General features: G+C 40.9%; 1 protein-coding gene across 6 annotated transcripts in view; it reads left to right on the top strand.

The window, feature by feature from the left end:
- Positions 1 to 14,970, top strand: part of vps13b (vacuolar protein sorting 13 homolog B) — a 312,301-nt gene that overhangs the window by 20,244 nt on the left and 277,087 nt on the right. For all 6 annotated transcript variants that reach the window (XM_027286990.1, XM_027286991.1, XM_027286992.1 and 3 more), the window contains exons 4-7: positions 1,844 to 1,961; positions 8,232 to 8,399; positions 9,781 to 9,962; positions 11,241 to 11,415. In XM_027286990.1, coding sequence (XP_027142791.1) covers positions 1,844 to 1,961; positions 8,232 to 8,399; positions 9,781 to 9,962; positions 11,241 to 11,415 — 643 coding nt within the window. The remainder of the gene's footprint in view (positions 1 to 1,843; positions 1,962 to 8,231; positions 8,400 to 9,780; positions 9,963 to 11,240; positions 11,416 to 14,970) is intronic.

A 14,970-nucleotide genomic window follows, 5' to 3' on the forward strand; every position in this document is an offset into this window, starting at 1 on the left:
ACACATGTGATCGCGATTTATCATGATTGTCAGACTAACTTACCAGCCTGGCTGACTGTGAAGGTTACAGTGCTGCAGTAACCCTAATCGATGTCATACTGGGGGTTAACTCACTCAACTCTCCACCTTTTCCTGACTTCTTTATTTTTAGAATAGTTCTAATATGTTTGGTTTTTTTCCTTTCTGTTCTTTGTTTTCTACCATCCACTGCTGCAGGCTTATGTCTATTGTGAATATGAATATAAGGTATTTGTTCAATTATTATACATAGTCATTGTAGAGGAGTAGAACTTTAGCGATAGTAGTCATAGTATGTCTTATGTGCTTTGACCGTGATGCAATAGGCTGTTCTCCAAATTGATCATTTATGGTTAATGAGGTTTTTACACTAATACTGGCTACATTCCAAATTTCATTAGTATTTGTCCTTCACATGCAAAAATAGATTTGACATTTTAGTCTGATAACCTCTGATAATGAACTGTTAAATCGAAAGCTGTGAACATACAAGTCCCTCCTAAAACTTGGAAACAAGACAACAAGCCTCCACTAAAACTTGGAAACACGATCACCAAGACCCTCTGGAGAAGGTGACAATCTGCTAGTAGAAATTTTACAAGTCCACAAAGTCAGTCTCTTTATTGTTAATGGAGCTTCTCCAAGGTTTGTCACTTTATGACATCAGATATGAGAGCAGTGGTTTTCTGCTTTAAGTTTCAGGAAAGTGTTTAAACATTATAAATAAAGCATAAACACTAAACACGTGTTTGTGAATTTGCTACACTGACTTAAAATTAGATTTACACTAGCTCTACTAAAAGTCGTGGTTAAAGGAATGATGTTTTAACCACAATCTCATGACCCCTCCACTGCTTGTCCTCATGTCCCTATTGTTTTAATTACACCTCATGTCTTAGTCACAGAGCACCCACTAGGCTGAGGCACTTTTCAAGCTGAACCAATAAATAACCCCTTCATCGTGAAATCTTTGCTCATTTTGTTTATCTTCAGGCGCATCTCTGAAGGGGATGTCCATTTCATCGTCATTCCTACACACACATAAACACACACACAGATCTTGTACTTGCATTCCTGGGCTTAACAGGCTGCTGGTCTTAGTGCAGATGACATGTGCTGTTGTGGAGGAAAGACCTTTACCCCTCTCAACCAAGGACCAAAGTTTATTTGTAGAGCCCATGGAGATGGCTGTGAAATGGGGATGGGAGGAAGGTTAGTGGGAAGGTTTGGTGTGAAGGGGGCGCTTAAAAACAGTGGTGTATGGTAGATGCTCCCCTGATTACTCATCTGTTCAGTGTGCACATAGCCACGCAGGAGAACAGAAACTCTACTTACATACACACCAATAATTTGATTACCCTTAGTAGCCAGATAAGGTAGCAGTTAAATTAGACTGGTTACATTGTTCCCCACAATTAGAGTTCCTGTGATTTGTTTGGTAATAGATCTTGCTCATGTGTGGGGAGATGTGTGCTAGTTAATATCTTCCACATAGTAATAGAAGGAAAATTGACTTTTGTTTTGTCAAGCATAATTGGACTGATAGTGGAATAACTCTGGTTGGTCACTCTAACTGTAACCTAAATTATCACAAGCAAGATAACCTAAATGGATGCATGACAATAACAATAATCAAAGCATTATATAATACAAAGATTATCTTGCAGACATTAGGACCACTATACTACTGTACAGTATAGTAAAATGAAATTAATCTGGTTTATAATTGAATGTCAGAATGCCAGCCCTGTAGAGCTTTGTGTAGAACGCTATGTTTACTCCAACAACCTATCCTCACTAACATCCATGTTTGTTTTTTCATCAGGATGACCACGAGAGCGGCTCTAGTTCCACCAGTCGCACTGTCTCAGACAGCTCCAAGGCTGTGGCCAAGCCCCGCCGGCTTCAGCAGGCTGCCCCCAGTGACCCGGATCTGCCCCCAGGTGAGTGATGGCCCTGGGGCCAGTGAGGCTAATTCACCTCCCTGCTCAGAGAATGACCACCAGGGCAGGCACAGCTTCAGTGGGGGAGGACGGGGCCACAGCGAAATCCAGCGAAATCTTGTTTTTTCTTCATAACCTCTAAATATGCTATAGAAACAAAATAATTGTACACTGGCTTGTTAGTAGCCAAGTGCTTGTAGTGGTAAGTGTCAGATTCAAATGTAGGTAATACTGATTTAAACTGTCAGAAATATTCTTTTTGGGATGAGCTGTGAAGCACTGCATTTTTAACCAGTGTAAATCACCCAGAGAGAGTGTGGGGGATGTGGCTCTGATAAATCACATAGTGATGGCTCTTATCAACGAGGCCACTTGACCACATGCCTCCTACAGGACCAGGGATTCCATGCCTGCCTATTTTCCAGCACTTTACTGCACCTCACAAAGAATGGCCTTGTTTGATTGGGGCTGGATAATGGTCTTTTAAAAACATATCTAACATTTGTCCTATCAATGTAGAGCTATCTTTTGGAAAGAAAGACATCTGCAGACATCATATAAGCTGGTCAACTTCTTTATTTATGTTTATGCTAGCCAAACAATCTACATCTCATTTAAATATATGTACAGGGTGTACAGCCTTTGTAACCTAATAGATGTAATAAATGTCAAAGACCCTCTAAGGGCAAAAAGTGCGTACAGAATTAATAGAACCAATGAAAGCTTCCATGGGCAAATGTTTCCAGAGAATCAGCAAAGATAACTAAAGAATACAATTGAAAGAAAAGATGATATTTAGAAGAAAAAAATGAAGAAAAGAAAAGGAGAGGAGTGGGGGTTTGAGCTTTAAGAGCTAGGTCACGGTCTAACACCCGACCACAAGGCTCACTCCCAGAGTCCTATGCTTGGATGTATGAACCTACACTCCTGGCTGGTTGTATCTAGGGAGGATTCATTTCCAGGCCTGACGTTATAAGATAATATCTCTCCCCAGCTGTTAAAGCAGGGTGCCTCACACCCCAGCATTTCCCTTTGGGCCTACCTCCAATAGATCTCCCAGGTGTGTGTGTGTGTGTGTGTGTGTGTGTGTGTGTGTGTGTGACAGAGAGAGACAGAGAGAGAGAGTATGCCCCTGTGTGTTTTTTAGTGTATTTGTGTTAATTTGTGTGCATACCCCACACTGCAGTGGACCTAGTTTCAACCCATTACAGGCTGTTGACGACTCTGGGGTCAAAGGTTGCAGCACCCCAATAACACTGAGGAAACACATGAATGCTGTAATCCCAGCCTTCCTAATTAAAAGGTAAAGGTTAAAAGGTAGATGAGGTAAAACTAAGCTGCTATGACTCAGACAGAGGATGTTTTCGTAAGAATAAGATACAAAACAAACCTGTCAGAAGTCGTTTAATGTAGATCTTTAAAAACACAGTAGAGCATTTAACGGCAGTGCACACAGGGAGTTTTGTAGACTTTCATTCATTAGGTCGGAATGTACCTCATCTTACCTTTAGGCTTGTTAGATCCACTGATGTGGATACAGATGTTGCCAGGAGTATCTGTTGAATATCTAATACTGTCTAAAAAAGTGTCTATTGTCTGAATAACCCGATTACATTACACATTACTATGTACACTGAAATGTATGCTGCTACCCCCACTGTCTGCCACAGTTTCTGTTTTGATTTTACCACTAACGGGGTCTGAAGATTCACCAAAGGCAGATATTTTCAAGTCCTACGCATGAATGAATCAGCCAGCAGCTGTATAAAGTTCAATCCGTTTCTGATCCTTTGTTTGTTTGCTCAGAATATGCCAGCTGTCAAAAATGCCTTATTGTGCATTCTTAATACTATCTGAACGGTTGTGAGTGAGGGAACAGTGAGAAAACCATGGAGCACATACAATAAACAAATAACCATCACACTAGCAATTTCAGTAAACAAAACAGTTTTTTGAGTCCATTATATTTGCAGAGAGGGTCAAAAGCTTGTTCAAAGCACTCTCACTCATTATGTAGATATTAGTATTATTATATACAGTACATTGTATAATACTTACAAAAGAATATATCATTTTATAAGAATATAAATACATGTTATAGGAAACCATTAAAGGGAAGCCATATGTTCATATACTTCTATACACTTTTTAAAGTAGAGCTATTCAGCTATCTGAGCTATAAATTATTTTAGGCCCACTATAGGCTAATTGTGTGCAGGGCATCTGTATTATGTAAAGAATAAAAAGATTGGGTTGGACTTGCTATCGGTAAAAATCCAGTGACTGGAATGTTCCTTTTTCTGGTCTCCATCCTTCTTTTTAGAGCCATGTGCAGGTTTTCCCAAATTTTAAGTTAGTAGTTAATTAGTTAATTGCTCTTAAATCCTTCTGTCTGTGATAGCAGTGATGGACACAGGCAGATGTGTGTGGATGTGTTTTAGGCAGTGTGGCATTGTTCGAAGATGTGCAAGCATTGAGGAAGACCTTTTAGCAGAGAGACCACCTCAGGGCAAAGGCCAGTTTTACCTCTTCGTCAGCATCTACGTCGACAAACCTCTGTGTTGCGTCTGCTCCCCTCCCCTTCAAAACAACCAAAACAAAACACGGGCCGACACTAAAAAGCAGCCACCAGCAATTATCCAGTCATTTGGCCCTAAGCTCTCACATGCTGAATGAATTTATCCTCCCTGTTCTCCCTGTGGTGGAAAATAGTGATGTTAATTCATATGCCATGGGATTGGTAGCCACACAAAGACCAAAGACCAAGTGCTTCTACCTTGGGCGATTCTGTGAGTGATTATGTTTACTGCTGCTTGTGGGGGACCAGCGGCCACCGTTTGTGAGAACCGCATTTCTCTGTTCGAAGGGATTCCTACTTTGGCCCTATTCACACTGTTGAAAATGTGTTTTGTTTTATATGAGTTCAAAGAGATTTAATAATGCTAAGTCTTGCTTTGAGTCTTGTGCTACCTGTGAGTTGGGTGGATCAAAGTTATACTCAAGATTTACAGTTTCAAAGTCAAACTTAAGGGCCACAAAGATGTTTTATATTTTTCAGTGCATTCAAGCATTTGGTATGAAGTGTTTTTGGACAGTGACAGTGATAGTGTCTCTTGTACACAGCTGTGATGAGAGACACATAACATCTGTTAGAGGCAAATTCTTTCTTGTCATGTCATGTGACATGTTATCTGCAGGCATCATATTAATTTGCCTAGGTTAGCCCAGACCTACATAGTTGACTTGTGTACAGTTATCTACCAATGTTTTACTGTATATCAACCTTTTTGAACTGATCTACTGAACTGGATTACAAAAATATGGGAATCAAATTCCAGTCCTAACCCTTCCTTTTTTGTTGATTATTATTCTGATTCTTCTTTTGGGAAGAGATTGTTTCCTACCAGAATGTGCATTATGCTATAAGTTCAGTGTGCATGTGGGTGGGTTAATTCCTACTGGGTTTATATGTATGTTTATGAACTATTATGTGAGTGCATACACTTTATTATTTAATTAATTTAAGTGTCAGATAAGTGTGCCTGTGTTACTTTAACTGTGTCTAATAATTGTGCATTCATGTATGGTTCAGTAATCATGCGTGTGATTGGAGGAGATTTGATTGGACTGAAATGCAAACACGCTCCTGAGATAAATCTCTGGTCCAGTGCTACTGCTTTCCTGGTACTGGGCCTGGCCTTTGCTCAGAAAATAAATACAGCAGCTGTTCTGGTATTACTGGAAAATGCTACTTATGGATAGAGAATATCCCATACTGGTAAAGGCTGGAGCTTTCTCCAGCTGGAGCTTTCTTCTGTTCTGGAGACCTGCTGTACCATGCATGGTTAGATTGTTTGAATCGACAGTTTTACTGTAAGAGGCTCCAGAGCTAGTAGAATGGCTAACATAATTAGGTGGCTTATATTATTGGTGATAGTAACCTTGTAATAATATAAGCTTGTAGCGTTTCCACAGTCCTGAAACGAAACTTGCCATGGTAAAGGTGAGATCATTGTATCACAATGTTTACATTCCGGGTGTTTTATATTTTACAGATAAAGATTGAAGATTAAATGGGGATTTGTAGAATTCTGTAAAATATACTAAACAGGTGCTATGCCCCCACAGTAGCTACTGTGTGTATTCTCTTGGCTACAGTGCTAACTGTACTAATTACATTCTAGAAAAACACAGCAGGACCAACTTACAGTACATATATTGTCTGATGGACTTGTCAATCTTTCTCTCCATGGCTAATAACTGGCAAGACTGATAGCTGCTAATACTTTCCATATACAGGAAAAATGGTGAGCACGGACAGTATAGTGTTTCTTTCCTGTATTGCACAGAAGAGAGTTGGCCTGTTCTGAGATCACATAAAGGAGCTGGTTTTTCCAGTCATTTTATGGTTGAACAGTTTTAAGTGGGCTCCTTCCCTGTGGGCCGCAGCACAGGTGCTGGCTGTGTCAATTGTTTACAGAAGTTCAGAGCAGCGCGATGGCTCGCAGAGAGACGGATTGGGGCCCTGTACTTGGTACGAGGCAAGAAGAGGTATAACAAGTGTAAGGGAGTGCAAGAGAGAAAGAGAGACACTCTGACACGGGTAAATTAGATCCAGAGAGGGAAATAGCAGGGGGTAAAGTGCTGGTTTTACTGCCCAGGCTGCAGGTGCGACAGCAGCTTTCTGACTGACCCCAGAACCACAGGCACGCACACAGCCACATTCATGCATGCAAGAGAGCAGCCAGGCACACACTCAAACTCAGACAAGCACATGCATGCATGCAAGGCCACGCACGAATGTCACGAACACACATTGCGTTTATGAGTTGAGTTTATATTATGTCATCCTCTCTTCCTGCCACTCTGTTTGGTCAGGCAGCAAACTCTTGAGAATTTTGTCAATTGGATTATGCTAATGCGTAGTCAGGCCTGTGTACAAGTGGCAGAACAGTTAACCAATTCATATAAATATTTTCATCAACAGCACCATTTAGTTCTGCCCAATTATCGGTTCTGTTATGCCCTGGGCCAGGCATGTAGATACAGGAAGGCAAACATTTGGTTTGGAAAATAAGGGAAAAGCATTAAAGGTTTATATGTTTTAACTTGTAGTGACTGTGTTTAACAGTACATGGGAGGAATGAATAATGCCATTGGTCCTGTGGTTAGGAGGATTTATTGCTGTATATTTTCATATTTTATGGTTGAAACTCCCCTGTCTGTAATATTTTAAGTTCTTTCTTACTTCGTTGAGTAATGACCTTACCATGTATGTTTTTCCTGCGAAGCTTCTGTTTCTGGGCGTCATTGTGGCCATTAGGAGGTACTGGTAACACTGCAGGATGGCTCCCCCAGCTCTGCTGAAACACAATCTGTTGGACTGCTCTTTCTCTTATGCTTGTTCTTGGTTACTACATCCCTCCACCTCTTCACCACAAAGCCAACGGCCCCCACTTTTGACCCTCACCAAAAAATCTATTTCTGTTTCTCTCCATTAGTACACAGTTGCCTTCTCCTCACTCTTATATTCCATAATACATTCACATTTTTAAATTAAGTGATGACCCAGACTTGTTCAGTCATCAAACTATTAAATTAATGCATATTAAGTGTTTTCATACAGGTTGTGTTTGTTTGTTTTCTCCTCATCATTGGTGTGAATGTGTTATTTATTTATTTAAAATCCTGGCGTGAATGTAGTTTGATTATGCCGTCAATAACTATCTTGTATAAAGTCTTGTATTTTGTATGTGTGAGTATACTGTATGTGTGTGCTAATGCTTGTGTATGTATAAGTGAACATGCAGGCTCTTCAGTGGTGTAATGAAGTTTGGGAGAGAATTGTGTGAGCCGGCATGTCTATAGTTTTGGGTTAAACAAGGCTTTGCATCTGGAAGGAGAGGCAGGCTCTTCAGAGATTCATAAAATTCACCCAGGATTTGTAGCTCTGTTCAGGCAGGGTGAGGAGCAAAAATGTTTTCTTGTGGATATTTAGCTCCTTTCACTGTACATATCCAAGGGATAGACTGTGGCGAAAAATAACACGTCAGGACCTCCTCTTATATATGAGCCCATTAGGAAGGCAGGGGTCATTGGTATTGAGCCTAGACTTTCAGGGAATGCAATATTAAGTTAAGTTTCCTTAATATGCTAGTAGATGCATGTTAATAAAGCTACTATGTGTGCATGTGTGTCTCTTTGTAAAATGATATGCTTTTTGTGTGGACTGTGCACTTGTTTCTCATGTTTTTGTATTTGTTTTTATAGGTTATGTGCAGAGTCTGATCAGGCGTGTGGTGAACAACGTCAACATTGTGGTGAACAACCTGATCCTTAAGTACGTGGAAGATGACATCGTGTTGTCGGTCAACATTACCTCAGCAGAGTGCTACACTGTAGACGATATATGGGAAAGGGCCTTCATGGACATCACTGGTGAGCAATTGCTGCTTACATTCCTTCGTAGTGGGATTAACTAGTAAATCCACTGAGGCAAGAACCTATAAATTACAGTAAGTGTTTAATTCTGTTAGTTCAAACTAAGGTCAAACAGACATATCAGGCAAGTTTAAACATTTGTGTTTGTGTAAATGCCCACTTTCAGCTGCCAGAGTAGTCTCATGTTCAGTATTGATAAACTTCCCTGGTTGGAGCAGGTACAGATCCAATGCAGAGTGGGCTTTGACACAGAAAAGAGCTCACATTTAAAGCCACAAATGATAGGAAATCCTACTTCTAAACAAAACAGGAAGTGCAATATTTGCGGGACCCTGCTTTTGTTTGCTACAAGGTCCATATGTAGTGTTTGTTTTTTTTGTTTTAATTCCTTGAGATAGTAATTACTTACAGGAATGAGTGAGGATGTTAAATCACTCTGCTCATTCATGTTACAACACCTGATGAGATCAAAATAAGAGATAAACTACAATCCTAGTCCGTGGGTATTCATTGCATCAATAAGAGTTTCTTTCCATTGCACTTAAAAGGTCTTACGCAGTACAGACTCCTGGTTTTCTCAGGTTACTGCCAGAGAGTTACAATTATTTTAAACTTGAACTAACATCATGACCTCAAAGAAAGAACTGGTTTCTTTATAGGGAGTCACAAGAGCCTATATCAACAGGGAAATCATGTAGTGGTAATTTTCAGCCATTGTTATCGCTGTGGAATTTCTTATAAAGGGGGCCCAATTTCAACATGTGAAGCAAGCAGTGGTTCCAGTAATTGTTACTGGCACTGTTTGGAGGATGAATGAGGAATGATTCTGGGAATGATGAGTCCTGTTATCAGTTCGTCTGGGCTGAGTGAGTCAGTGACAATTGAAAATTTGATGATGTGTGATGGCCCAACACACGTACATGCCACAGACACACAGACACACACAGACACACACAGACACACACAGACACACACACACACACACACACACACACACACACACACACACACACACACACACANCACACACACACACACACACACACACACACACACACACACACACACACACAAACAGAAACTACTTAGCTGTACCTCTTGTTAATGTCACATTACACAGCAGCTCTGTGATGTCTGCTGAGTGTCATCTCCCTGATTTCCTACATCACAGATAATGAGATTTACTGTCAGGGCCTGCTCTCTGTTAGTGTGGGGATGATTCCATTTGTTTGTGTTTAGTGATACCTCTCTGCGGTCGTACATTTCTCTGTGAGACGCATATAACGCGTGTATGTTGACAGGTTTGATTAGTCGATCTCTTATGTGTTCAATGCAAAATTATCTACGTTAATTTTGTTTTTGTTTTTTCTCCGTATAGCTCCAGAGCTGGTCCTGAGGAAAGTGATCAACTTTGCTGACTGTACTGTGTGCTTGGACAAGCGGAATGCCAGTGGCAAGATCGAGTTTTACCAGGACCCGCTGCTGTACAAATGCTCCTTTAGAACACGCCTCCATTTTACCTACGATAACATCAATTCCAAGATCCCATCTGTCATCAAAGTGAGCAATTTTTTTCCAAATGACCTGATAACCACCATATAGTGTCATTGTCCACATGCTAGTGATGGAAAAGTTTAAATTTGTCACAGCAGCTTACTGTGTCAGAAAAACATGTGACTTACGTTTGTTAGGTTAGTTCTTTTCAAATCAATAGCAGGATGATGAACCATTTCAGTCCATTGTTCTTGAGAATGAAGAATCAGATTAGCCTAATTTTAAAACACTTTATCTCATGAAAGAGGCATCACAGGAAGTCACAGTCATCGGTCTACTCATTGTCAGTGGAATGGTGGAAGATATTTGTTGTCTTGGCTGTCTTGTTTCTTAATGTGGTTTGATATTTGTTTATGTAGTCAGATCCAAACTACTACTACTTTCTAATGGAAAGGATAACATCTTGATTCTTGATAACATCTTGATTCTTGATCTAAAATCCTTGGCTAAAATAAGGAGATTTTATGAACTTGTGTAGATTCTAGCCAGAAAACTGACTTTAGCTGTATGTGGTTTATGTTTGTCTGTATTGGATTTGTCACCTTTCCACTGTAAAGCTGCATCAAGGTCAATTTTGTTGGGTCTCATTTATCTGTTAAACAAATTGTATCAACAGCATGAATTAAAGCAGACCTGACTCATTTTCATGTACAGTCACTAAAAAGCTTTGTGGTTTAGTGACCTTTAGTAAGGTTTTATGGTGTCCCATCAACCGAATCACACATGACAGATTTGTCACAATTAGAGTATTATACATTATACTTATATTATACATTGTATAATACACAATGCAACATACAAACTCTCTGCCGAAGTGAAATGTTTTGTAGCTTCTGGAGATCATTACAGTAAACACATCACTTAACATTGCATGTCATATGGGTACAGTTGTTTCCATTTGGACCTGACTTCTTTTATCCCAACATTGCCTTTATATTCTGATATGTATCAGTTTTTTTCTTGTTACTCTATAATGCACATCTACTTGCATATAGACCATAATTTGTGGTTCGTAGCTGTAGGTCATCATATAACTTTATTCAACAGAAGCAGAACTTGCGTTTTCCACAGGCAACACTCAGCATCCACCAGTTAGCCACAGGGGAATCCATACCCGTTCTTACAGGACCTTGGGCAGCTCTAGCCTATTTTACTAAACATTCTTATTCACATTATGTGGGAGCCCACCAGAAGTGGTTGGGCCTGTAGCCCATTTTACTTCTTAACCTATAATTTAACAAATCAAATTTCAAAATTTAAACCTTTTTTTCTGTGTTTCCTCAGATCCAGACCATGGTGGAGAGCCTGAAGTTGTCCATTACTGATCAGCAGCTACCCATGTTTATCCGCATTTTAGAGCTTATTATTGCCCTCTACTATGGGGAAATTGGAGGACCCAAAGAAGGCGAGGGAGAAGAGGGCAGCAGTCATGTCAGGGAGGCTGGTGCGATTCTACCTGGTAAGTGTATGAGAAAAAAACGTGATAACTAGTAATGTATATTAGGCTGTAACTTTTGTTCTTTCTTTCTTTATTGAATTACAAAATAGTAGAATGAGACTGTCCTCCTGTTTTTGGTTGAGGACCATCCTCTGGCTGAAACTTTTGTTCTGTAGCTGCTCACTTCTGCCCATGTACTAAGAAAGGCGCGTGCACAGCTAAACAAAAGCAAAAAGTAAACATTTTCTACAGCCATTATTTTCTTCTACTGTAATTCATTTGTAAATGATATATTGTGGTTGCACTGGGATGCAGCATTTGTGTGTCAGCATGGTTCCTGTAGAAGTCATATTCCTCAGACAAATGCGGTCTAAAGCTCGGAAGTGGTTAATGAGCCATCAGACCACGCACAAAAGCTTTGACTTTTTCTTTACACAGTGTTTTCATCTCATGATGCTCTGCATGTTGCCTTGTTCTGTACAGGGGTTATGTCTGTCCATATGCTGCTGTTATTCCTAAACGGGACATTTAACATCACTTTGACCATGGTGTGCGCTCCTCCTGCTTTTTCCACAAACAAAAGCCGGAGCGTGTAACTCAACACAGACCGTTGTCATCAGGCCTGATCCCCTCCATGTGGATAGAGGCAGGAGAGAAAAGGATGAAGGGAAGAAACATGGATGGATCAAACACAGGCCTATCTCTGTATTTCTGATTGGAGCACCATAGGAAATCACACTATTCACACGCACACACACAGTCTCACATGCACAATTCCACACATACACAGAGTATATGCTTTGAATAGCTGTAGCCATCCCACCTCCTTCCCTAAACACCCATCTCAGCTCTCCCCAACTGCTCATCTTCATCTCAGCCAAATAGAACAGGATCACATCCCAAGTCCCGCTGGGCTAAATCAGCCTCTCTAGCACTGGGAGCAAATTATGGTGCAGGGGAAGTGGTGGGCAGAGGGGAAAGCAGGCAGCCCAACAGAATACAGCCCATTCGCTCACTCCCTCTAACTTGCTCCCTGCCTCTTGGCCTGTAACTTTTACTGCAAGTTGGCGCAGCTTCCAGTTCGGTGTCCAATGCCAGATGTAAGAGTCGGTGTCATGCTACTGCTATGCAGAGCCTCTGAGAATGAATTAGTATCCCATCTCAAAAATATACAAGAGGGGACCAGCTCTTGGAACCTGAGCGCCCCCAGATCTTGTTATGCTGGAAGTAATCGACAGAGTGAAGAAGCTGAAGGAGGTTTGGGGTGGGGTGGGGGGGCAGTTGTGCGTGTATGTACTGTAGTAGGTGGGTGTGTGTTTGTTGGGAGGGGTTTGGGCTTGTTCACGAACATATGGTTCACAGTGTATTCATTTCAGACTTAAGGAATAAATCTGAATTCTTTTGATACTAGTAGCTGAATTACTGCTCAAATGATTTATTATTTATAATAAGGAAATATAATGTGTTTTTCTTAACCGGTACAGACAGGCTTTACCACTGATATGTTCTGAGAACTATAACATTCATGTATGTTGACGCTTATAGTGACTGACTTGGCTTACATGCTTATTTATTTTTAGTGGGTTGTAGTTTGTAGGAAACAATCTTTGTCGCATGATTGCTGGAACATGATCCCAGCATCGTACTTTATCACAGTCACAGTCAGTCTTCCAATAGGCTGCTTGTGGTGAGTCTCTGCTGCTGTATATTCTGGCTCAAAGGCGCCCTGCGTGTGTGTGTGTGTGTGTGTGCGTGTGCGTGCGTGCGTGCGTGCGTGCGTGTGTGTGCTCTCACTTACTCTTGAATATTAATTTTTCCCCCATGTAAAGGTGTTTTTTTCTTTTTGCCAGTAACGAAGTGGAAAAAGCTTTGTAATGTGTTTACGTGCTTGTGATTCACTGTGGCTGCATCTTGTTTGTTTGAATCTTTCTCTTTTAGGTGAGAGCCAATGCCTCATTAATGAATAGCCCTAATAAGTGAACGGCAGGGATACGTGTGTGTCACTAACCAAAGCAACCTTTCAGTCAGGATTAGATGGCTGGTTTTCCTTCTGTCTGAAATTCAATGAAGTCTGTGAAACACTGTAAAAATTTCAGCGGTTGGAAACATAGATGACTAACATGCTTGAATGGACCAGCTGGTCACGGCACCAAAAGCTGTACGGTTTCAACAAGTATGTGAAGAATTATGAACTGAGGACTGTGGTTGCAGAAGTGTGGCAGTATGTGTATGTGTATGTTTATGTGCGTCTGTGTCTGTGTCTAGCATATATGTGAGCATGTGTGTTTAGGCCTGTGTATTGTCTGTTTGTCTAATGGCGCATGTAGGTGGTTGTGCACTTTGTATGTGTGTGTGTAGGAGTGTTTAGTGTTTGTGGGAGAGCCTCAGTGTCCTCAGGGGGCCCATTTAATGGAATGGACCATCACACACATATCAGCCAGAGGCCACAGGCCATCTCCTCCTCATGAACCTCATGTGGCTCCCTTATGCTAGCCCAGTGACGTGACAGGGCCTCTTTTTAATCATCTTTTCACTTTTTAATATTGGTGTGAAGACGTGGAGGCTATTGAGTTTAGACGTCTGTGGACATGGATGAAACGGCTTTTTTTGTCTTGCAGAGTGTTTTATATTCTCCTGCCATGACTACTAAAATGGATTTTAAAGCATTTTGATGTTAATGTCACGCTGGTAGTGTTAAAGTGAAACAATATGCGACACACATGTGATATACATGATATATGTTCCATTCTTTTATATCAAAGTAGATGGGCCTTTGCAGACAGACAGATTTAATAAATTGGATTATCTGTGACTAAAAAAATGAATGGCGTGTGTATGTGAGCAGATGCATGAGGTGATGAGCAGAGTAGCCTTTTGCTCAGTGGTCAGGTAAGCAGTCCACCTCTCCCTCTATAAACGTGGAGGGACATCTGCTGGCCCGTGAGGGCACTGCTTTCTCTCACTTCTCCTCTCTCACTGTCTCAATGTCACTCAGCTGTTCACTCACTTACACACCCACTCCCTCACTAGCTTAGACATACATAGCTGCCTGAAGACCTTGGACTCATGGAAACCAGCCATGACCCTGACACATCCTATTACACAGTGCTTCTGAGATTTGCTTATGGACATATGCATGCTCATGTGGTGTGACACTAATATTGTGAGTTGTCCACGAAAAAAAGAAAAAAATCCAGTCAGACTTTGATTGCTGTCGCGGTGCAGCAGAGAACAGTGCTGGTTGTATTTCACACCTGTGTGGTCATGGTGCTCTACTCCACATCAGCATACAATTTGGCCAGCCCACATCACTCTCTGGGAATTTTTCACTCACTTCATTGGATTAATACTTCAAAGTCTCTTTAAGCTGGTCTGTTTTAATCACTTGATTGGTAATTGTGCTTTTATTTTGATTGCCTTGCAATTCAGACGTAGGCTTTGTCGGGCTGTGACGTGAAGCGAAAGAGCTTAACTCGTTGAACTGACACCTCAAAGGCTTCCATGAAGTGAAAACAAAAAGGCGAAAAAAAGAAAAAGAAATGAGAGATAGAATCAGAGAGAGCTGAGGGGGGGGGG

Source organism: Larimichthys crocea, chromosome XIII, assembly GCF_000972845.2.
Source record: "Larimichthys crocea isolate SSNF chromosome XIII, L_crocea_2.0, whole genome shotgun sequence".
Taxonomy (NCBI): domain Eukaryota; kingdom Metazoa; phylum Chordata; class Actinopteri; family Sciaenidae; genus Larimichthys; species Larimichthys crocea.